Below are 22,945 nucleotides of genomic sequence, written 5' to 3' on the forward strand. Positions count from 1 at the left end.
AAATGAAGTGTTGACACATGCTACAGCACAGATGATCCCTGAAACATTATCCGAAGTGAAGGAAGCCCATACTAAAGTAATATATTGTATGACTATTTTAATGAAATGTTCAGAACAGGCAAATCTATGCAGACAAAAAGTACACAATGCTTTCCCAGGAAGGGGAAGGTGCAGAGACAAGGGGGAGCAGTTCATCTCTAAAACCTGGACTCAACTGTCAAAATAGCCCACATAATGGAATCTTAACTTCAAAATCCTCATTTCAGATAGGAACATTTCCATTTATCTCCTTCTTCATGGTCTTAAAATGTAGCAACATAAAGATATTAAAATGGTATTTTCAGCACTATAAGTCTCCATTATTAATATTAGTTTATATCTACTGAAAAATTGTAAATTAACCCATAAAAATCTCATAGGTGACACAATGTCTTTATTCAAAGTAAAGCATGTCTCAGCTCTAACTTTTATTAGCTGGAAACAAGGTGCATTTCCAGGCTGGTATTGCAAATACATTTATCACCTAGATATTTTTATATTCAACTAGATTCAAGGTGGCCATAACCAAATATATTGCTTTAAATTTTCTTTCTAGAAGTTTGAAAAGTATGTATCTTTCTTGATACTTACTTCTGCTTCCCATTTTGAATGTTGATACAGTCTTTCTTTTACTTGATTGAATTCATTGATTAAGACATTTAATCTTTCTTCTACTGGAAGACTTTGGTTTCCACTCTGAGCTTGAAGATTTTTCACTTTATCATACAATTGGTCTTGCACATTAATGACTGCCTTGTCCTTATTGTTAGCTTTGTTTTCAGCACCTTCCAGTTGCTGACCAAGCAACATGTTTTCATTTTCCTCTTGTGGTACTCTAACCATGTTTGCCATCTTTTTACTTTTTCCTGTAAGTCTTTCACACAGAACATTTTTAAGTTCTATTTCTCTAGCACTTGAAAGAACCACATCTTGCATTCTCAAGACGCTAGCAGAATCTGTATCTGTATTAGGGAGAAAACAAGATAGACATAAACGATATGAGTACTTTTTGCATATGAAGCACTGTATGCTTAACATTCACCCATTCATACACTGAACAAACATATATTGAGTGCCTACAAAGTGGAAGACATTATGCTCAGCTCTGCAGATAAAACAGACATCTGTTCTTATTTAAATGCTTCCAGTGTGGTGAAGAACAAAGACAAAGTAAGTGACAATTATAAACTCAGACAGATACTGTAAGAAAACTGAGTTCTATGATCACATAAGAAAAACTGATCTACACTGGGCCCAGGGAAGCTTTCTCTGAGCAAGAAGTGGCTACCCTGAGAAAGGAAGGATGGAAAAGAAGCGATCAAAATGAGAGAAGGAAAACATTCTATGGACTGTGGTGAAGCTCCGCTGCAATCTTGTTCCAGCCAACTTAGAGTAACAAGTGCTGGCTGTCCTTATTACCTGAAAGAACCAAAACCAAACAGGTAAGGTACATTAAACAAGGATTTTCAAGACAGTGGACCTTCAGGCAATGGAGACCAGGATCCTTGAAAGAAAGGAAACAAGTGAAGTAAGCCTTATGAATGCCCCAGCTCTCTGCCTTGACCCACGGTCCAGGCCATGAGTAAGGAAGGAAAAACCTCAGGTACAGTCTCCCACACTCCCTGAGTTGAGTTGATGAAACTGACAGTCTGGTAAAACCAAGGCAGACAGAGATCACGGGACAAAACACTGGAGAGGAGAGAGCAGCACAGGGAAAGAAACTGGGAGATCTGCAGAGATCCCCCGTGGGGTATTTAGCAGAGTAATGAACAGTGCATGTGTGCTAGGAAACTACCTAAGACCAAGGGGGGAAAAACAGTTAAAAGAAATAGAGGAAACCATGCCTGGTGTTCACACAGAGCCAGGAAGAGTGGCCATTCCCCTGAGCCAGGCTGCAAAAAAAATCATAGTAGAAATAAATAAGCAAATTAAAATTTTAAAAATATTTACAACTTTATCAAACAATGAAATACAGATAAAACTGGTAAAATAAGGAAAACCTGTATACTAAAAACTATAAAATATCACTGACATAATTAAATACAACTTACATAAATGGAAAGATACCAAATATGAACTCAAAATGGAACATAGATCCAAATATTAATATAAGTCTTAAAAGCATAATACTTCTAGAATGAAGCACAGGAGAAAGTCTTTGTGATCTTTTGCTGGGCAAAGACGTTTTAGACATGACATAAAAAAGAAAATCTATAATTGAACAAACAGATAAATTGGACTTTATCAAAACTATAAACTTTTTCTGTTTAAAAGATACTATTAACACAATGAGAAGTCAAGCCACAAACTGGGACAAAGTTCTTGCAAAAAAAAAAAGACATTGTTAATAAAGTAAAAATATCCAAAAACTAATTTTTTAAGTGGCAATAGAAGTGAAAAAAAAGTTCACAAAGAAGTTATACAGATGGCCAATAAGCACATGAGAAGATGCTCAACATTATTAGTTATTAGGATAATGCATATTGAAACCATTATGATATGCACAGTACACACGCATCAGAATGCCTAGAAATTAAAAATTTTTAAAAATGGCAATACATGATGTTTGCGACAATACCGAGCAACTGGAACTGTCAGATACTGCTGATGGGAATGGAAAATTGTGGAAATACTTTGGGAAACAATTGAGTAGTGTCTTAATAAAAGAATATAAAGTGGTATGAGAAGACGTTTGCGTGTGATGAATGTTAACTACCTTGACAGTGGTGATGGTTTCACTTGTCTCCATATATGTCAAAAATTGTCAAATTGTATATTTTATATATGTGTTTATCGTATATTAATTATACCTCATGAAAGCTATTGATTATAGCGACAAGCATCTAAGACAGTGGCTGGGACACAGACAGAAAGAAGGGTAGAAAATAACGGAGGATAATGTTGGAGAATTGAGATTTTTAGCATTATAGCAATGAGAAATGATAGCTGTGTTTTAAGCAAGAGAGGACCATGATCAGATATTATTTTTCAAAATATACAATTATGGTTGAAGAGTAGACCACAGTTGGGGCAGCTAGGGTAGAAGGGGAAACAGTTTAAAGTTTATTCCAGTATTCCAGGGGGAAGTTAATGGAAACCTGCCCTTGAGTATAGGTTCAGTGGAAAAGAGAGTCAACAAAAAGACTATGAGGGCCATTCATACTGAGAAAAGCACACTAGAATTATAATAACTCTTCGGCTCAGGGTGTACAATATACCTTAGTTCTAACTCTACATTAACATAAAGTATATTTCTGGGATGAATGTGACTAAAATACATCAGTGCTATATGGTGCAGTGCTAAGCAATGGGTATATACATTACTAAAGGATACGGAAGAAGGCCTTAGATTTATACAATGGTTCTACCTTTACAGTCCATTCCAAGCTGTTCAACAGGCAACATAAAATGCTGATAATAGGAGGAAGGCAAGTCATAATCCTCTGGGGCCATTTCAGATGACCAAGTTAAGTCATTATGGTCACCCATAGAATGTATTTGTTCTTTGACCTGCAAAATAAATAACACTACTTCAATACGTCTCCAAAATACTCATAGCATAAACAAAATGTACAAAAGTGCTGGTTTTCCAACTTTTATGTAAGTAAAATCACAGGTTCTTCTAAAATGAACTGATTTTTGTTCAAAGGATACCTTTATCAATGGCTACTGCGTCTTAATCGCTTTTTCAAAGTAAATGTCTTTACAATAAAATATTCTCTATTTTCTTATTTTATGTTGTATAGTCTATATTCTAACCATAATACTTTTGATAATTTATTTTTAAATACCTTGTTCTTCTCCTTAGATGTTTGCTTTGCAGGCCTGGAAAAATAAAACAATTTCTTTCAGACAAATAATAAATATGTAAAATATAAAGAATAGCTAAAATTTTTTATACATAAAATGTCTAATTTTTATGTAATAAAATTCATATGTAAATTTATTTCTCCTATTGAAAAGATTAAGGATAATATAAAATATAATAATTTTTACAAGGAAGTTTAAATGATAGAAAGTAATTTTAAAAGATAAAGAAAATATATTAATAATATCATAACAAAGAATTAAATTTAGATCAAGCTTTCTGACATTCAAAGCAAAAGGAAAAACATGTTATCTGCATTATTTAATAGGAAGAAACATACCAGGGTATATTTATTGTTGTTATTCTCCTTTTCACTAAAAACAAGCTTTTACTGGCACTCAAACCTATTTGGGAAATAATACTTATGTCCTTATATGAGGGAAATCCCTTTTTGACCATGTTATTAGCTAGCTTATTCAGGACTTACTATACAGATACTTTGCATTATTTTAAGCACTGTGCACGCTGGAAACTCATTTTTGTCCTCACCATAATCCTGTGAGGTACATAACACATTAGGTATTTCATAAAGGAAGAAGCTAGGCACAGAAAGGCCACAGAACTTGCTCAAGCTCACACAGCTTGTCCATAGGCCGAGTGCGGTGGCTCCACGCCTGCAATCCTAGCACTCTGGGAGGTGGAGGCAGGTGGATCGCTCGAGGTCAGGAGTTCAAGACCAGCCTGAGCAGGAGTGAGACCCCATCTCTACTAAAAAATAGAAATTATCTGGACAACTAAAAATATATAGAGAGAAAATTAGCCAGGCATGGTGGCACGTGCCTGTAGTCCCAGCTACTTGGGAGACTGAGGCAGGAGGATAGCTTGAGCCCAAGAGTTTGAGGTTTTTGTGAGCTAGCATGACACCATGGTACTCCAGCCCAGGCAACAGAGTGAGACTCTGTCTCCACACACACATAAAAAAATCTTGTCCATAGCAGACCCAGCATTCAAACCCAAGGTTTCTGGCTCCAAAGCATGGGTTTCACCATATGCTGTGAAAGTAACACTTGTAAGCAAAATGTTTGTATCCCCATAATATCCTGAAATTAATTAAATAAATAAATATTTTTTAAAAGGTTAGAGGATAGCAGAGAAAACCATATTATCATTCCATTTCTGGCTAAAATCATATATAATGATTTCTGAATCTTGTAAATGTTTTCTCAAAAGGTTTTATACCCAGGCAAATTTGGAAACCTACTTTTAATAAACTAAAAATTTATTTTTTCTACAGAAAGTCATCAACAGGCATTCATTCATCTATTCAACTGTTCATTCATGCATTCAACAAATACTTATTCAGCACATAATACATATCAATGACACTGTTGGTACAAGGAAACTGTTTTTTATACTTTAGAACTTTATAATCCAGAACTAATAACCTGTAGTAGATAGTAAGAGTTTGTTTTTTTTTTGCACTTGAAGAAAAACCTCCCCTTCCCCCCAGAATCTAAATAATTATAAAGTTGACACATATACCTGATAATTTAGAGCACCTTACCAAATCATAGGTATTCGTTATGCTACTGGCAAAGGTACTGTAATATATACAGTTAAAAATGAATGTTTAAACTGTAACAAGTATGGCTTAAGTGTTTGTAGGTTTATAACTACACTTTTTAAAATCTATGTATTATAGTTTAACTTTTAGGTCATCATTGGCATCTTTAATTATATTAGACTATTTCATTTCTGAACCAATTCTGAAGAAATAACATCCTACTATAAAATCATACATGAATAGAACTTCTAAGGACAATTCATTTACTACAAATGGTCAAAACATAATGTATCAAGCTTTGTAGTGCTTAGACATGTAAACAAAATTAAATTTCACATACATGTCCTTCTCTACTGGATCATTCCCAACAGCATACAGATATACTCTCTAAAAGCTTCCAGTTTAAAATAAAGAAAGAAAACTCCCTTGAATCCCACATTCTTCTTCAGTTACCTCCCGTTTCTCCACTGCCTTTCCCAGGAACATTTCACTCGAGAGTTGTCTATGCTCTCCACTACAGTCAGGGTTCCATGGCGAACATTTATTGAAACTGCTCCTTGTCCAAGTTCACTTGTCTTCATCTTAATTAATCATTCCACAGCATTGATACAGTTGAGTATTCTCTAGCTTTGGCAGACTACACTATTCTATTTCCAGTGAAAGTAATCACTGCTGACATTCTTTCACAAGGACATAAAGGACTTATAGATTTTATCTTCCTTCATTCTATTTCACTTCAAGTTCTGTCATTCACACCACCAGTTACTAAACTGGCTTTCTCATACATTGCTCATCACAGATTCGTTTGAGGTCCATTTTTCATTTTCATTTTTCTTTACTTCCCTTATACTGCAATGCAGGACCAATACTTTAAAAAAACACATAAAAGAGATAATGTTTTCTAATAGTTATATTGACAATATAGAGACAATTTTTAGAAAATTAAGAGTCTTCTCCATTTCAATTCATTTATTAATTCAAAAAACAGTTATGAAATACCAACAACATGCAAGGAAATGTATATTCCCTGCTTCCAAAAACAAGTGAATTGCAATTATGATACAATGGGATACATAAGAGTGGATCTTTCAGCAAAGTTCTATCTGAGCACAACGAAGGCTTCACGGAACAGACAAAATGTAAAAGGAGCTTACCAGGCAAAAAGTAGGAGAAAGCCAACCTGCTTAAGAAAGAATGTGAGCACAGAGATTAGGGACAGGGTGTCTAGGTATTTCTTAGGAACTTGAAAGGAAAAGTATAAAAGACATAGAAGAAAATGATGAGAGGTGAATGATATGCTAACCTTGAATGCTACCCTGAAAGTCTGGAGCTCACTGCCTACAAGCAATGATTCTTAGGCACAGGGGCCATAATTAGATTTGTGCTATATTTTTGGTTTTCTGTTTAAATATGATAATGTTTCATTTCAAAAGCTATAAAATAGCATGAAGTACATATAACATGAATGTAAGGAATCGGGAAATATCTTGGGGGAAATCTTTACTTTTAGAATACTTATACTTCATTCTATAGTGTTTGAAAATGGTAATATTGTAATGAACTATAATTTTGTTTGAAAATAAAATAATTTATTGATTTTTGTATACTTTTAGCCTAGCTAATTGTAATGTAAATAGTTGGATTCACCAACAGAAAAGTGTATTTACCTTTTTTGTGCAATAAACACATGTGTAAGAAAATCACTATCATATACCTATATACATTTACAAAGAAACTGAAATTTCCCACAAGAGATTATGTTAGGAGTTGAGCATGAGCCTCTAAAAATATCAAAAACAAAGATAAAACAGTCATAAAACAAATCATGTAGATAACTTCTCTGGTTAAGACTAAGCAGGCAAAAACAAAGTGGTGGGGGAAAATATCTTCCTGAGAGCAATTACTAAACAATTGCCCTCGACTCAAACTGCAAAAATAAGTCTACAATTCCAGAATAACAAATAGTTTTCATTTTGAAAATAGTTCATAGAAGGCAACTTTTAAACAGAAAATATCTGGTCCTCATACTTAGAAAATGAGTGATCTGTAGCCATGGTAACAAGTAGGCACCCCCAAGTAGTTTTAAATCTAGTCAATCCATCAGTGACCACTGGCCTCATTCACCAATCAATGTCAGCCACTTGCTTCTGAAAGACAGCCCGTCAGACACAAACTCATTCCAATAAACATGCCTGGGAGTGCCCAGCACTCAACCACTGCGTCACTCAAATAACCGTGCCAGTACAGATCATGTCAGCCTATGTATTCCTCTGAAAGGCTGCCAGTCCTCAAATGCCACTTCTCCCAAAAACCCCGTATAAGATCAGCAGCTGCTCTGTCAGAAGAAACTGTGCCTCACCAGCATAGTTCTCTTACTAGAGAAAGCATTAAATTCCAACTTTATCTTCTTCTTTCAGATATTGAAGGCTCATCATACTTTGGAAAGAATTTTTTTAAGTACATTAAATTTACCTCTCTTCTATTTCACTTTTCTTAATAAAACACAAATGGAGGCAGGGCACAGTGGCTCACGACTGTAATCCTAGCACTCTGGGAGGCCGAGGCGGGAGGATCGCTCGAGGTCAGGAGCTCGAGACCAGCCTCAGCAAGAGTGAGACCCCATCTCTACTAAAAATAGAAAGAAATTATCTGGCCAACTAAAAATATATATAGAAAAAATTAGCCGGGCATGGTGGTGCATGCCTGTAGTCCCAGCTACTTGGGAGGCTGAGACAGAAGGATTGCTTAAGCCCAGGAGTCTGAGGTTGCTGTGAGCTAAGCTGATGCCACAGCACTCACTCTAGCCCGGGCAACAGAGCGAGACTCTGTCTCAAAAAAACAATAATAAAATAAAAAATAAAACACAAACGCAGTTTGCAATTCCTTTGATCTGTCTTACTATATTTAAAATGATCATAATTACAGTAAAAGAAATAATACTGAGTAAACACATTATTGGGCTTTTCTTCCTAAATGGAAACAAATTAATAGACAGAATACAGCTTATTAGAAATATCCAAAAGAATCCAAAAAATGCATAATTGCCAAGTAAAATTGTCACAATGAACCCATGTCACACTTTTTTATTCACAATTTTTTTAATATTCTACTTACTTGAAAAAATAAGTTCATAATGAAATAAAATAGCATTTATGCAAAATATTTGTATATGTGCTTATGTTCATATTTTTAATGAAGGGATTTTGGCTTTTATAAATCTTACAGCGGAATCTAGTGATGCTCACAAAAATGAAAATCCTACTCTACTAAATGATCCCTAAAATATTTCTAGCTTTATTTTTTTTTAATTCAGGATAGCATGGAGGTACAAACATTTTTGTTACATGTAATGCATTTGTCTCACCCAAGCCAGGGCTACAAGCCTGCCCTTCCCCCATACAGTCCGCTCTGCTTCCATCAGTTGTGGGTTCATCCCCCCAACCCTCCACATGACCAGGACCCAATGAGTATTACTACCATGTGAGCACCTTAGTGTTGAACAGTCAGTACCAATTTGATGGCAAGTACATGTGGTGCATGTCTTTCCATTCTTGTGATTTTAAATGAGAATTAGTCTGATGATTAAAACAATACCCACAGGGTAAACTCCATACACTGTTAATACAATTCTATGGAGTAGCTCCTTACTACGTTACATGCTAGGCTGTTTTCTAGGCACAGGGCATATGGCAGTGAACACACAAATGTCCTATCATGAGAGTGAAGGAAACACACAATGACAACAAACAGAATAGATGGGCAAACTACATCGCATATTAGAGGAGAAAAGGTAAAGCAGGTTAATGAAATGCTTATGTGTGGGAGAAGAGGGATGGTGGAAGTGTTAGCATGTCTAGAAAAGGCCTTGCTGAGAAAATGGTTGTTAAGGCAAGAACTGAAGGAATAGACAAAAAGTGGCCAGGAAGCTATCTGAGAGAAACCATTTAAAATAGAGAGAACCGCCAAGTACAGAGGTGTGCCTGGACAATTTAAGAACAGCAAGAAGTTCAGTGAGGCAGTAGCAGAGCTAAAGGGATAGAAAAATGAAAAATTAAGTCAGAGGTACTAAAGATCAGATCATGAACAGCATTTTAGGTATTAGGAGGAATGGTAACATATACTCTGGCTGAAAAGGGAGGCAATGGGGACATTCTGAGCAGAGGAATGACATCATCTGACTTGTTTTAATAGGAGCAATGGGTTAAACATTGATGGAAAGAGGATTAGGAAAAAAAGACCATTTAGCTGTGCGTTACACTCATCTAGACAGCAGATGGTGGTGGCTTAGACAGGCAAGTGGTGAATGGCTTCTGCACATATTTTGAAGGAAGGCCTGACAAGGTGTGCTGAGAGATTAGATATTAGATGTCAAAGATGAGAGAGGGTGGGGGGTGTCAAGGATTACCCCAAGGTCTTTGTCAGAGTAACTGGAAGCGTTGCCATTAACTCAAGTAGGAAAGACTCCATGAGGGGGAGGTATGAGGAAGAACATCAGTAGCTCAAATTTGGGAAAAGTTTTCAATTAGCAATAATCGCGCCTCAGATAAACCACCTTGGCTATGATACTGCCACTGCACAAAGCTCAATTTTCAACCTGGTAATTTTGTGATACCTAACAGCTACCCAAAGAGAGGGGTCAAGTAGGCAGTTTGGGATATAGGTCTGGAATTAAGGAAACCATTAGCATACACAAGGTAATAAAAGTCATGAGAAAGAAGATTGAGGACTGAGCCCTGTGACACTTCAATGTGCAGAAGGTGGGGTGTAAGGGCAAGCACACAAAACAGACTAAGATGGATGAACTAGAGAGGAAGGAGGAAAAACCAGGAGTGATATCCTGAAAGTCAAGGGAAAAAATGATTACGGAGGAGAGAGCTTTTCACTGGGGAAAAGATTGCTGATAGGTTCTGTAAAATGAGGTCTAAGAAATTATATCGAGATTTATTAAAGTGAAAATCAGTGGGAACTTTGAGAAAACCAACTTTGCAGTAGTGGTGTGGGTGAAAATTGCTGGAATGAGTTCAAGAATGAATGGAAAAGAAATTCAAGTCCATGAGCAGAGACAGTTTTTTCAAGGCCATCATACCTAAGTGGCCTGATCATGGATGCTCTAATGTTCTTCTTGTTTAGCTATATATTTCAATCACTGTACAATAATTATATAGTATATTTTCACACTTTATAGGTTTCAAAATTATATACATATGGCATTTTAAAAATGCCAGACCAAGGTATTAAGTAATGGATTCGCAATAATTATAGAAATACAAGACACCTTGAACATTACTCAATTATATAAGCCGATTATCATTTTGCTCATACTTATAAAAAAAAGACCACAGAAAGACCAAAATGTTCAAGAGCAGTATTTTTGCCTTTAGAAAAATGATCCAACTACAAGATATTTTACACTCATCAAATATAAAAAGCAATCATCCATACTAAAATATTGATTCATCGACAGGAATAAAAGGAGAAAATACAGAAAATAATCTCATTTTTAAACTGAATTTTTGTAAGTTACGTAATGTGAAGTCACTGTTGAAAATATGGTGGGATGCATACTGACACATGTTATCTTTTTAAAAAAAAGGTTAATGGCATGCAGTTAGGGTATCTTTAAAAACAAAATTCACTGCTTTAGGAGCACCTTGGTTTTGGCACAAGGGTCAGCAAATTAGGGGCCTTGGGGCCAAGTCAAGCCTACTGTCTGTAAGTAAAGTTTAACTGGGACACTACCATGTCAATTCACTTACTGTCTATGACAGTTTGTGGACTACAACAGAGACCCTGTGGTTCACAAAGCCTAAATCATTTACTATCTGGCTTTCTACAGAAAGAGTTGGCCAATACCTGGTTAGTAGATTAAAGATCCTTTGATGTATTTTAGTAAGTTTTACCCAAAATATGGAAATGTTTATACGGAATATAGATATGCAATCCTTTGGCAATATCTGGATTAATGTGACAGTCCAATAGGTCAGCATTCACACATTGAGAACAAAAAGCCAACAACTGAATAACTAGCAGTTTTCTTGGGAACAAGGTAGAGCTGCAGTGTAGCACGTGGCTTCCTTTTGAACCTCAGCAGATATTACAAGAATTCTAACACAATTTGCTTAAGATATGTCATGAAACTAAACGTTTTAAATATCTGTCAACTGTGAAATAATCAGTACACTATAGATCCAACCTCATTGTTTCAATGGTTGCATATGACATTATGATATGGATATGACAATGTAACTATTTCCTTATTGAACGGTATTTAGACTTTCTCTAAGTTTTTGATATGATGATGTTACAGTAACTATCTTTAACATACATATACATGTATATACTTAACGCACTTGTATAAATATTCTTAACACACATATTATGTATCCTTAACATATGCTATCTGCCAGGCATGGTGGCTCATGCCTGTAATCCTAGCACTCTGGGAGGCCGAGGCAGGAGGGTTGTTTGAGCTCAGGAGATCGATACCAGCCTGAGCAAGAGCGAGACTCCCTCTCTACTAAAAATAGAAAGAAAATTATATGGACAGCTAAAAATATATATATAAAAGTTAGCCAGGCATGGTGGCGCATGCCTGTAGTCCCAGCTACTCCGGAGGCTGAGGCAGGAGGATTGCTTGAGCCCAGGAGTTTGAGGTTGCTGTGAGCTAGGCTAACGCCACAGCACTCTAGCCCAGGCAACACACCGACACTCTGTCTCAAAAAAAAAAAAAAGAAAATGCTATCTATGTATATATTGGTTTCGTGTATGTTATGTATAACATAGAATAAACATACTTAACTTGTGTTTATGTGTGTTTACACAAGTCATATTTTCCTGTAGGATCTAGTCCCAGATCTGAAGCTTCTGTTAGGTTAAAGGAGTGACATATCTGAAATGTTGATACTTGCTACCAAATTGCACTTCAGAAAGAAGTTACCAATTTCATTTACCAACAGTGTATGAGAATGCATTCTCCTCATATTTGCCAACACTGCTTATCTTTTTCTAACAAAATGCCAGTATGATTGAAAAATATGTTATCTCATTGTTAATGTGCATTTCTCTGATCACCAAGTAAGGCTGAATATACCCAAGAAATGCATAAAATTTGTTAATGATGAATATTGGTCTAATTAGAATTAACTGTATTGTACAATAAAATTATCTACTGTTAAACATTGCTACAGGCTTACCTATCACACACTTCTTTCTCCATCCTAGGAAACTGCCCACTTTCAGTTTTCCTACTCTTTCTTTCTGGAAGTAATGCATCATCGTCACCGTCATCAGCAGCACCATCATATAGGTTTTCTGATACTGCCATTTTATTGCTTTTGTGCTTCTCTCTTTCATTGACCTTTAATGAAAGTTTGATAGTAAGAATAATTATTACTTTATCAATAAAAATAATTTTTTCTCTTTTCATTGATTTTATCCCTTGACTCACCTTAACTGTCATATTTTTAATCATTAAATATTTTGTGGTTACTTTAATTGTATTATTACACATAGTTATAATTATAGTATTATTGAAATTTTTATAAAGTCTAGTTCATTTGTGTTTGACTGAAAAAAACAGAATTTTCTAAAATTTCTACAAGGGCCCTTTTTTTTAATTTTTCTGTTATTCACCTCCACTCTTCTCTGGCTAATAGGATTTTCCACCCCCAGAAACAGAAAGAAAAAGACAAAGACATAAAACATGTCTTCTTCTGTCCTACCGCCTGCATTTTACATTCAATAGCCAGATTTAGAGGATGCAACACTGTGTTGCTTCAGGAACAGAAAGGAAGCTTTCCCTTTTCTGTAGCAAGTTAATCTTTTGCTCACTGCCTTTTATCATTCTTTTTTCATTTGGATACAGAGATATCAAAAAATGAAGGTACTCACTAATATATATGAACCAAGTTTGCCACAACACAAGTAGCAGAGTGCAACTGCTGAGTTGCTAGCGTGGAGTTCTGAAAAATGAGATGCTTCCCAAATTTCACTTTCAGTAACCATAAAATTTTATAGCTGGAAGATGTACAGTATAAGTAACTCAATGTACAGAACTCACACTTTCCACTTTGGGGTGAAATACTAAATTTTTGGCTGACGATTTTTCTACTTCTATGATAGAATTCATACATGTTAAATCTTATACCTTATTAGCAATATAATGTAAAGGTTTGATTCAACAAACATTTGAGACTGCTGATTTTAAAAACTATGTGGAAGTATGTGTATTTCTGGTCAACAATATTTAAAGTGGTCACGGTGGAATTATAAGTTCCAACAGTTTGAGTCAAACAGATAAACCTTGCATACATAAAAGCACTTTAAACAGATGCGTTTGGCTGGGCGTATTCGTTGCAATTCTTAAGGTTAGACACATATTAATGTCTTTTCAGTCACTGCTTCCTTCCCATTCCATTTTCATTTTATTGTTCAAATAAATGCAACTCCTCTTTAAGATACCAAAGGGTGAAAAAAACCTAGACTTTATTACATACTTTTATTAACTTATTTTACATTTATTCTTGTTCAGAAGATTATGTGGTATATGGATAAATGAGCTTCCCGGTCCATATGCCACTTGGAAGAGGGATGATACAGAAACCTAGGTTGATTAAGGAATAGTGATTATGAGAACATTACTCTGAACTCCTATCATTTAGATAACAGACATAATCTATTTCTACATACAATTGTATCTTTAGATAACTCCATTTTACATATGAGCTTTTTATAATTAGAAAATTAGAATGGATCAGGTAATTGATGAAGAGAAAATAGAAAGAGTAGCACTTCAGTGCTTTTTCTAAAGATTGCTAACTGGGGAGTGTGACACTAAATTACTAGGAGCCAAAATCAACACACCCATTAGAAAGAAAAGCAATTTCTTACATTTTAATTCAAATCGTATGCCATAATATGACAATGTCATGAATCCAGATGGACGATCTGTTTAAGACTAGTTCTAATATAGTCTTCCTTGGAGGAGAAGTTTCAGAGACAGGGCTGAGATCAGATGGGGGGGCTTGCAGAGTGGGTGCAGGTGTTAAAGTAAATAACCCTTAGGCAGGAGCTAACTAGAGGGGCTGTTCACCACAGGCAAGAACCAGCTTCAGCTAGCTTGTCATTATTCTCTCTGTCATTTTACATGAACTTTGGCCAATGTAATGTTATTTACATTGTGGTTTTAAAATTCTCCACCCCTAAAATCACCAGGACAGCTTAAAGACAACCATATAAAGTATTAAAATGTGAGTGAACCCAATTTTAGGAATTACTACCAAAATTCTTAGTACAAGTCAGTCTGTTAGTTACGAATATTCCTCCCCTCAATTAGTAAGACTTGAAAACACCAAAATTCACTTCCTCCTGAAGCGGATGCTCTTTTCAAGCCTCCCCACTCTTACTCTTGAGAGAGTGCACCACTGCTTCATTCAACAAAAAGCTTCTTGCTTGTATTATGTGATCCATCTGGAAATTCTTTTCCTGAGGCCACTAACAGTCTAACATCCGCTAATGACAGTGACTTTTAAAATGTAATAATATTTCATGATTCCCCACATTAAAACAAATTAGAAAGTTCTTTGTGCCCTAACACCAGAGGTCCCCTTCTTAGAGGGATGATTCTCTTAACAGACAGTAGAGATGACTTTATGACCCCATTCTCCCCCTGGACATAGACTATTAAGTCAATCAGAGGCCATAAGACAGAATAAATCTTTAACCACGGCATTAATGATTGACAATATAAAACTGAAAATTTTGAGCCACTAGCAATGGTTACTCCTTTGACATGAATCCAACTCATTGGCCATCACTGTTAAATTGCTCATAATTTCTATTGCTTATAATTCAATATTTGATGTCACCCTCTTTATCATGTAAGGAGGTTATAAAAATGGAAGAGCAAACAAAATTCTCAAATACATTTGCCTCAATTCCAAGGTAAATATTAGCTATAAGTTACTAGATATTCTAAGAATATTTTAAGTTTTATAACTATTTTAAATGCTTTAAAATTATAAAATAGTAAATCATGAACTATTTATTCTAAAAGCTTAGTCCAGTTGCATTATTAAAAAAATGATGTTGGGGCATGGGCAATATACATAACCTAAACTTTTGTACCCCCATAATAAGCTGAAATTTTAAAAATGATGTTAAGTCAGAAACTTAGATTTCAATCTTTACATACCTGTGGCTGATTATTTTTACTTTCTTCGTGCCTTTCTTGCTCATCCTCCGATGTCACTTCTAGGTCTTCTTCTGCTAACAAATCCACACATTGAGTTAAAATGGACTACTTAGAAGAGTGAGGTAAGAGGCAGTCTTTATAGAAATAGATAGAAAATAACATTTTTATTGTATAAATTGAGAGTTTAAAGGAAGTTAAATCTGTGATAGAATACTTCCTGAAGAAATACTTCTAATTAAAAACAAAAAACCTTCAACAAACCACTTCGGGAGTCACCAGACGTCACCTGGTCCCCGGCATACAACATCTCAAAGATTCATTCACAAATTCTATTAACTATTAGCTATTTTTATCAACTACATAGAAAAGTGGGCATAGATCTGTGTGAACATGCTGATCAATGAGAGGAAAAGGGATCATTAATCAGTGGAGAAAATCATGATCCAGAGAGGATAGCCATCAAAGCTGATGGTAGAAGGCTACAGCATATCTTAACACAAGCCATCAGAATTAGCTGTACCATTATACTATAATTATTTATCATGTCCTTTAATTTATCCTATGATTTAGGAAGTACGCAGTTGCAATGCAGTTGAGTTGACAGTATAATTCATCTCTCATCAGAAAAAGTATTCTGATCAGCTTGGATTCATTGGTAGAATGCTAGTTAATGAAAATATTAATTTTTTATATTAGTTATATGGGCTACTGGTATGCCTACATTTCTTGTATCCTCTGGATTAGTCATCTTAAACTTTCTTGATATACTTATGCAAGAAGCCACAACAACACATCTAAGAAAAAATGCATAATAAGTTTTCAATATTGAAATAACAATTTTAGAATTTAAGGAATGAACTTTATAATTTACTTTCTTTCTAAAATTAGTTTGGTTACCATGTAGTCTTTAAAAGACTTTTATGGGGGGGAGGGGATGGAGGTATGACTACATGGTGAATGCCAGGCACACTGTCTGGAGAATGGACACGCCTGAGGCTCTGACTCAGGGGGATGGGCGGGACACGGGCAATGTATATAACCTGAGCTTTTGTACCCCCATGAAGAGCCAAAATTAAAAAAAAAAAAGATTTATAAAAAAAAATTGTAAAAAAAATAAAAGACTTTTATGAAATAATTATCTTACCAAAAATTCAGCTATGTTAAAAAAGCAGCTGATGCTTCTGTATTCAAATTAATCTCATTTGATTAACTAATATTAATGCAACATGTATATTTGATGGCTGACAGCTATGGGGAGGAAAATTAAGTTACTATTGTTCACTCCCTCCTGCTTCCAGTAACCTTTAGAGCAGCAATAATCTAAGCTTCTGTTTGAGTGTGAACATACTGAAGTCATCTGAAATCCCCCCAAGTTTCCTCATCAACTCCAAAATCACCTTCCTAACTTCTTTCTTTTTTCCCTCCTTCCCCCTCACAATTCTTCTTCCTTCACAACAGTCATCTCGAGATCTGTGGTCCTTATTCTACCCCTTCTACATTTTTTGATGTATTGTTCCCACCACATCTTTCCTCTTTATTTAGCAGTAGTATCTTACATCTCTAATTTCTCCTTCCTCATCACTTGGCTCCTTCCCCTCTGGCTACAAACATGCTCAGACATAAATAAATAAATAAATTAATTAATAATGTTTTCCCCAATCCTGTAATGTCTAAACTGTTATCCAATGGCTCCTCTTCCAGATTTCTCTAAAAGGAAGTCTATACCCAAGGACCACCAGCACCAGCATCAGCTCAGAACTTATTAGAAATACGGAATCCCAGACCTGCTGACTCAGAGTGTGCATTTTTAACAAGGTCCCCAGCTGACTGATGAAAGTTTGAGACGCTCTGGTCTACACTGAGTATGCTTCCACCTTCCTCTACCTGAACTGACCCTTTTGGAATCTAGCCTCCAGTTCCTCCCTATCATGTCACCCAAACTGAAACTGCATTACAAGTCATAATGTTTCAAATGTGCTGTTTATCAGCCTCTATCTTCCCTGATCTCTCCATAACTGACCCTACTCTCTTCTTCTTTCCAATGCTTTTATTTTGAACTGTATAATTCTATCCTATGAAGTAACACCGTTTCATACCACACTGAATTATACACATGCATCGCTGACTATATATGCTTCCATTCCTCTGTAGGACAGAAAATGTAGTTCTACAGGTTCACGTGCCTCAATCTTCATACCTTCCCAACAGTGAGGGAGATAAGAAGAGTGAGAAATGTTTGCTATATTTCTCTGACACACTCTGGTATTGGAAGCTCACTTTCTATTGGTCCTACCTTTCTAACACTCTGCTCTTCCTTTTTCTGAAGAATTATTTTAGTTGAACAACCTTGATTACATATGCCTGCTTCTTGATGCTGGATGATATTTTTTGGATTGTAGAATATTATCAGTGCACATGTTTTTAAATAAACAGTCTTTTAAATGACTTTCTTTTAATAAAATATGGTTCTTACCTTCTACTTGTCCATTGGCTGTATTTTTTTGTTTGTTAACTTCAGACCCACATAAATCACCACCATGATTCTGTGGAAAATTCAGGGAGATATTCTGTAAAAAGTAATATCAATAATGAGTTTTAATTAAAAAAATAACAATGAGTTCCATCAAGATTTCATAATCACATTCTTAAAAATATCTGAATTTCCTATTTTAAAAGCAATTAGATTTAAAAATAAGAGAAGCATGTATTGAAAATCAAAAAACATTTCAATAGGGAACCTCACATATGTTATCTAGATCAAGCTTACCTTTTATCTATTTATGGCTATTGACTCTGAAAACCAAGAATGGATGAGAAAGGGAGTATATTCACAGACAAAATATTAATGGATATGCACATTTCAACAAGGAAGTAACTTCAAAATACCTAACTGTGTTTTGCAATCCCCACCAAAAATAAGAGAGTATTTAAAAAATATATTTAATACACTTACTGTAATAATTAGGTAATTAAATATTTAACATAATTTTAGCTATAGAAATTTTTAGTGTTAAAATAAGATACTTAGCATGCTAAGAAACATCAGCATATGTCAAGTTCAGGATGAATAGCTCATTTAACAAGCTGTGCTATTTTGGAAACAAGGGCTTGCAGATACCTAATATATTTTAATAAAATTTTTACTAATAGTATGAATGTTTGAATAAACTGATGAAGTAGTAAGAAAAACATTTCTTTATGTCATATTTCAATAAAACCAAGCAAATGTTAGAGATGTAAAAAGTAAAGTAAGCAAACATTAGAGATACCCAAACTAAATCTTTCACAATGAAAAATAAACTTCAAAAAAGAATAGAAAGGCCGGTCGTGGTGGCTCACGCCTGTAATCCTAGCACTCTGGGAGGCCGAGGTGGGTGGATCGCAGGAGGTCAGGAGCTCGAGACCAGCCTCAGCAAGAGTGAGACCCCGTCTCTACTAAAAATAGAAAGAAATTATCAGGCCAACTAAAAATATATACAGAAAAAATTAGCCGGGCATGGTGGCGTATGCCTGTAGTCCCAGATACTCGGGAGGCTGAGGCAGTAGGATCCCTTAAGCCCAGGAGTTGAGGTTGCTGTGAGCTAGGTTGACGCCACGGCACTCACTCTAGCCTTGGCAACAGAGTGAGACTCTGTCTCAAAAAAAAAAAAAAAAAAAAAAAGAATAGCAAGCCTTAATAAATAGGGAAGAATAAGAATATTTATTCATGAAGCATCTGAAATGTGCCGGACACTGATTTCCACATTTTTTCCTATACTTAATAACAAGAAAAATGAGTAGGATGGTAGTTATCCCACTTCCTGGTCATTCCGGGAAGTTAAGGGTAAAATGAAGAGATGTGATCCACTGAACTCTCCATCCAGAATGTTCTCCTAGACTTTTGCATGGCTGGCTCCTTCTCTAGTCATGTGAAAGTGGGCAGCTAAAATGTCACCACCCTCAGAAAGATCTTCTCTGACTACAGAATTCTACTCCCACTTCCATCCCCATCCTAACTACAAATTACCTCAATATTTTCTAAACAAACCGTTTGTTTCATTTATATGCAGAACTTATAGTGATCTATAAGTCTTTGTTGTTTACTTATTTTTCTGTTCCTACTCCTATAGCATAGTCCCTCATCTTGTATTTTCAATGTCTTACTGCTCAGTATGTAGTTGGCACTCAATAACAGACAGTTAATCAATGGTGAAACATTTAAAATCCCCTCAGGAAGGTCTCAAGCATCAAATAACTATATTCCTATAGGACATCTTTAGTAATACTCTGCTCAAATTTAACATAACCCAAATTAGGAATCCATATGCCTGTTATAACTTCCATTCTTTTCTTAGCACTACTGCCTTCTGTTTTGCAAAAAGTACTTGCAAGCTTTATTAAGTCACTGAATATCAGTGTAATCATTTGGTCCTCCATTGGTATAAACACTCTCCAGTTTACAAAATGTTTTCACATTTCTTACCATATTGGTTCATTACACATTCTTAAGGAATAGATGTCAGTACCATGTTTTCGAAGAAGGTCCCTGATATCTGAATAGAATAAATCATTACTTTCAAGATTCCATGGCTAGTAAGTGACAGTACCAGGACACTAACATGTCTTCCACTCAGTGCTAGTGCCACCGTGCAGCAGCTCTTCTATCATCAGACCCTTCCCATCTCTTTCCACAGTTGTCACCTTAATGTACAGTGTCATTATTTTATACTTACACTAGTACAAACATGGGTGCCACAAAAATATCCAATGTGTTCTATTTTTAAAAAGGAATTCTACTTACTAAAACAGCACTAAACCAAACTGTTACTACAGTCCTACATATTTACTGTTCCCATACCTTTCCTTCTCCTGAAATGTTGCTTGCAGATCTATACTTGACAACCCAATTACACTAACACATTCAAGTTATGGATATTATCTTTTTATGTTCCAAGTTGGAAAATGCAATAGTCCAGATGGTTTCTCTCTGAATATCATTAGGACTTTCACACATCTAATGATTCATTTGACCACAGGTTGACCTGGAATAATTCTTTAGATTGTAGATAAACAATATCGGAACCCAAACTGATTCCTGTTCTAAGCCTTATTTTTTTGCACTATACTATAGTAGTTTCTTAAATGAATCCCACAAATGAGCAGAGTTGTACTATGTAATAATAATCACCTTTTTAATTATGAGCTGAAAATATAAGAAAATAATTTCTTATGGGCATATGCAGAGGTGAGAATGTAAAGTCAAAACATCTCCTTTTAGGTTTTAACATCATTTGATACTTATATTTTAAAATAATAACAATAGGCGGTACCTCCAAATCCCGAGGTGATCCTGCATCTTCATTTTGTCCAGGTCCCAATGCAGACATCTTGTCTAAAACGTTATTCACAGATACATTCATGAGAACATTTTTAATGTAAATTTTAAATTCATATACAAGTCTATCACCATTCATTTTTATTTCAATAAAATAAAATTAATAGCAAAAATAATTTCAAGGTTGAACCAGTTTTAGGAAGAAAAATTAGATGGTATAAAGAAAGACAGCACAAGAAAAATATTTAAAAGAAATGAATAATATACTTGGGTCTACATACTTTCAATGTTTTTTTCATGATGGCATTTAAAGATCAAACATTGTCAAGGGTATTCACTAACTCACCACTTCTGTTATTTGTGTGCACACATATGAAATTGACAATATTTTTTTGCTCTCTTGGAGCATTTTCAATAATACCAATACCATTTTCCTTTTGTACGGATACTGGCTTCGTTGTTTCATCCTATTAAAAAAAAAATCCCAACTTCAGAAAACATTGCACTTATTATTCACTCACTCACTCACTCAGTCAGTAAGACAATAAACATTTACTGCGTCTGTCAAATCATAGGCACTATCCTGGGAGACGCTGATAAGATTCAAGAGGAGGTTGAGATGCATGAGATGTATGAGATATATGAAATCAGATAAATGAAAGAAAGACAGAAAAGAATAATTCACTGCTGACAGTAAGAGTACAAAGGAGAGAGCAGTGAGTTCTACCTGGGAAGCACAGGAAATGCTCCAAGGTATATGGCCATATTATGAAAGACAGACAAAGTGTTGGAAAAGGACCTAAAGGGTTTTTAGACAAGGCAGTGTGAGAAAAAGGATGACTATTTGTAAAATATACCTAGATATACGAAACTGGGTAGAAGTTAGTAATGAAAACCTACACAGAACTCTGAAATTTTGAAAATGAATACAAGAGGAGGAAAAAATATGATTCAATTTTTCAGTTATACCTTTTAATATTTGAATATGAGATACAATAGTATTAATATGTGAAAGTATTTATTTCTTGAATATTATGGTAATATGCACTGTTAAATTGAATAAAAAAATTTAATTCTAAAATGCCAATTTAAGATGCTGCAAGATTATTTTTAAAACTAATCTTAAAATTTTAAACTGTAGAGGAGAAATGCTTATGTGATGCAGAATTATGAGGTATTTCTAAGTACTACCATCATGTAAGAAAGAAACATAAAATCCTCCACTAAATTTCACCTGGTTTTCTTACTCCCACGTAAGCAACATACTCGTAGCTGTAATTTCGTATTTACATTATATAAGAAGGTAGTTAAAAATTGGGGATATCATCTATTATAAAGAAAATAAAGCTATGATTACCCAAATTGAAGATTTAAGATCTTCAAACACATCTACAATTGTCAATCAGGCCCCAATATTCACATGAGGAGTGGAGAGAGGACTACAAAAGCAAGTCTACAGGATTTCTGAGTTTTACAGATGAACACACATTTATGTGCAAAGTATAACAACTATCAATACTGAACTTGATAAAGCTTCCTGAGAATAATATAAAATGTCCCCAATGTTGGAGATATTTTTCAAGGTAAAAAATCATCTTCCAGGGATGACTGTGTATACTCTGTTGGCAGGTGCCCCTTCTTTATAATTCTATGATAATAAGTAGGTTATTGTAGAGAACAATGATCAATTATGATTGCATTTATGTGATGTATACATAGGTGTGTCCATTATATGGAGAAATTATTGGCACAAGATAAATCAGAATACCTCCAGAAATAAATAATTGTTACCTTTATTTCTTCAAGAGGGTTAGTTCTTATTTAATGGATACAGATTAAGAACCTCCTTCATATAACCAGAAATTTTAATTTTGATTAATAAAAGGATCAAATAAAATGCTTATTCCTTTCTCTCACTCTATTCTCAAACAGATCTAAAATGGCTGTAAAGATTGAATGAAACAGTAAGATAAATTAGTTAAGTAAGTTATGGATGCACAAAAGACAAGTTAGAAGCCTTAAAGAAAA

At 34.9% G+C, this 22,945-nt stretch overlaps 1 protein-coding gene and 1 pseudogene across 1 annotated transcript in view; both read right to left on the reverse strand.

Annotated features, from left to right (window-relative positions):
- LOC123626210 (putative coiled-coil domain-containing protein 144C) overlaps window positions 1–21,051 on the reverse strand; it is a 35,732-nt gene extending 14,681 nt beyond the window's left edge. Inside the window, exons 1-7 of the mRNA XM_045535104.1 lie at window positions 20,913–21,051; window positions 18,077–18,170; window positions 15,604–15,677; window positions 12,605–12,768; window positions 3,831–3,864; window positions 3,408–3,549; window positions 631–1,001 (exon numbers count right to left, since the gene is read on the reverse strand). Of these exons, the coding sequence (XP_045391060.1) occupies window positions 631–1,001; window positions 3,408–3,549; window positions 3,831–3,864; window positions 12,605–12,768; window positions 15,604–15,677; window positions 18,077–18,170; window positions 20,913–21,002 (969 nt within the window). The 5' untranslated portion in view covers window positions 21,003–21,051. The remainder of the gene's footprint in view (window positions 1–630; window positions 1,002–3,407; window positions 3,550–3,830; window positions 3,865–12,604; window positions 12,769–15,603; window positions 15,678–18,076; window positions 18,171–20,912) is intronic.
- On the reverse strand, window positions 9,911–9,994 carry LOC123626304 (annotated as a pseudogene).
- Window positions 21,052–22,945: the final 1,894 nt, after the last annotated feature.

Source organism: Lemur catta, chromosome 21 (genome assembly GCF_020740605.2).
Source record: "Lemur catta isolate mLemCat1 chromosome 21, mLemCat1.pri, whole genome shotgun sequence".
Taxonomy (NCBI): domain Eukaryota; kingdom Metazoa; phylum Chordata; class Mammalia; order Primates; family Lemuridae; genus Lemur; species Lemur catta.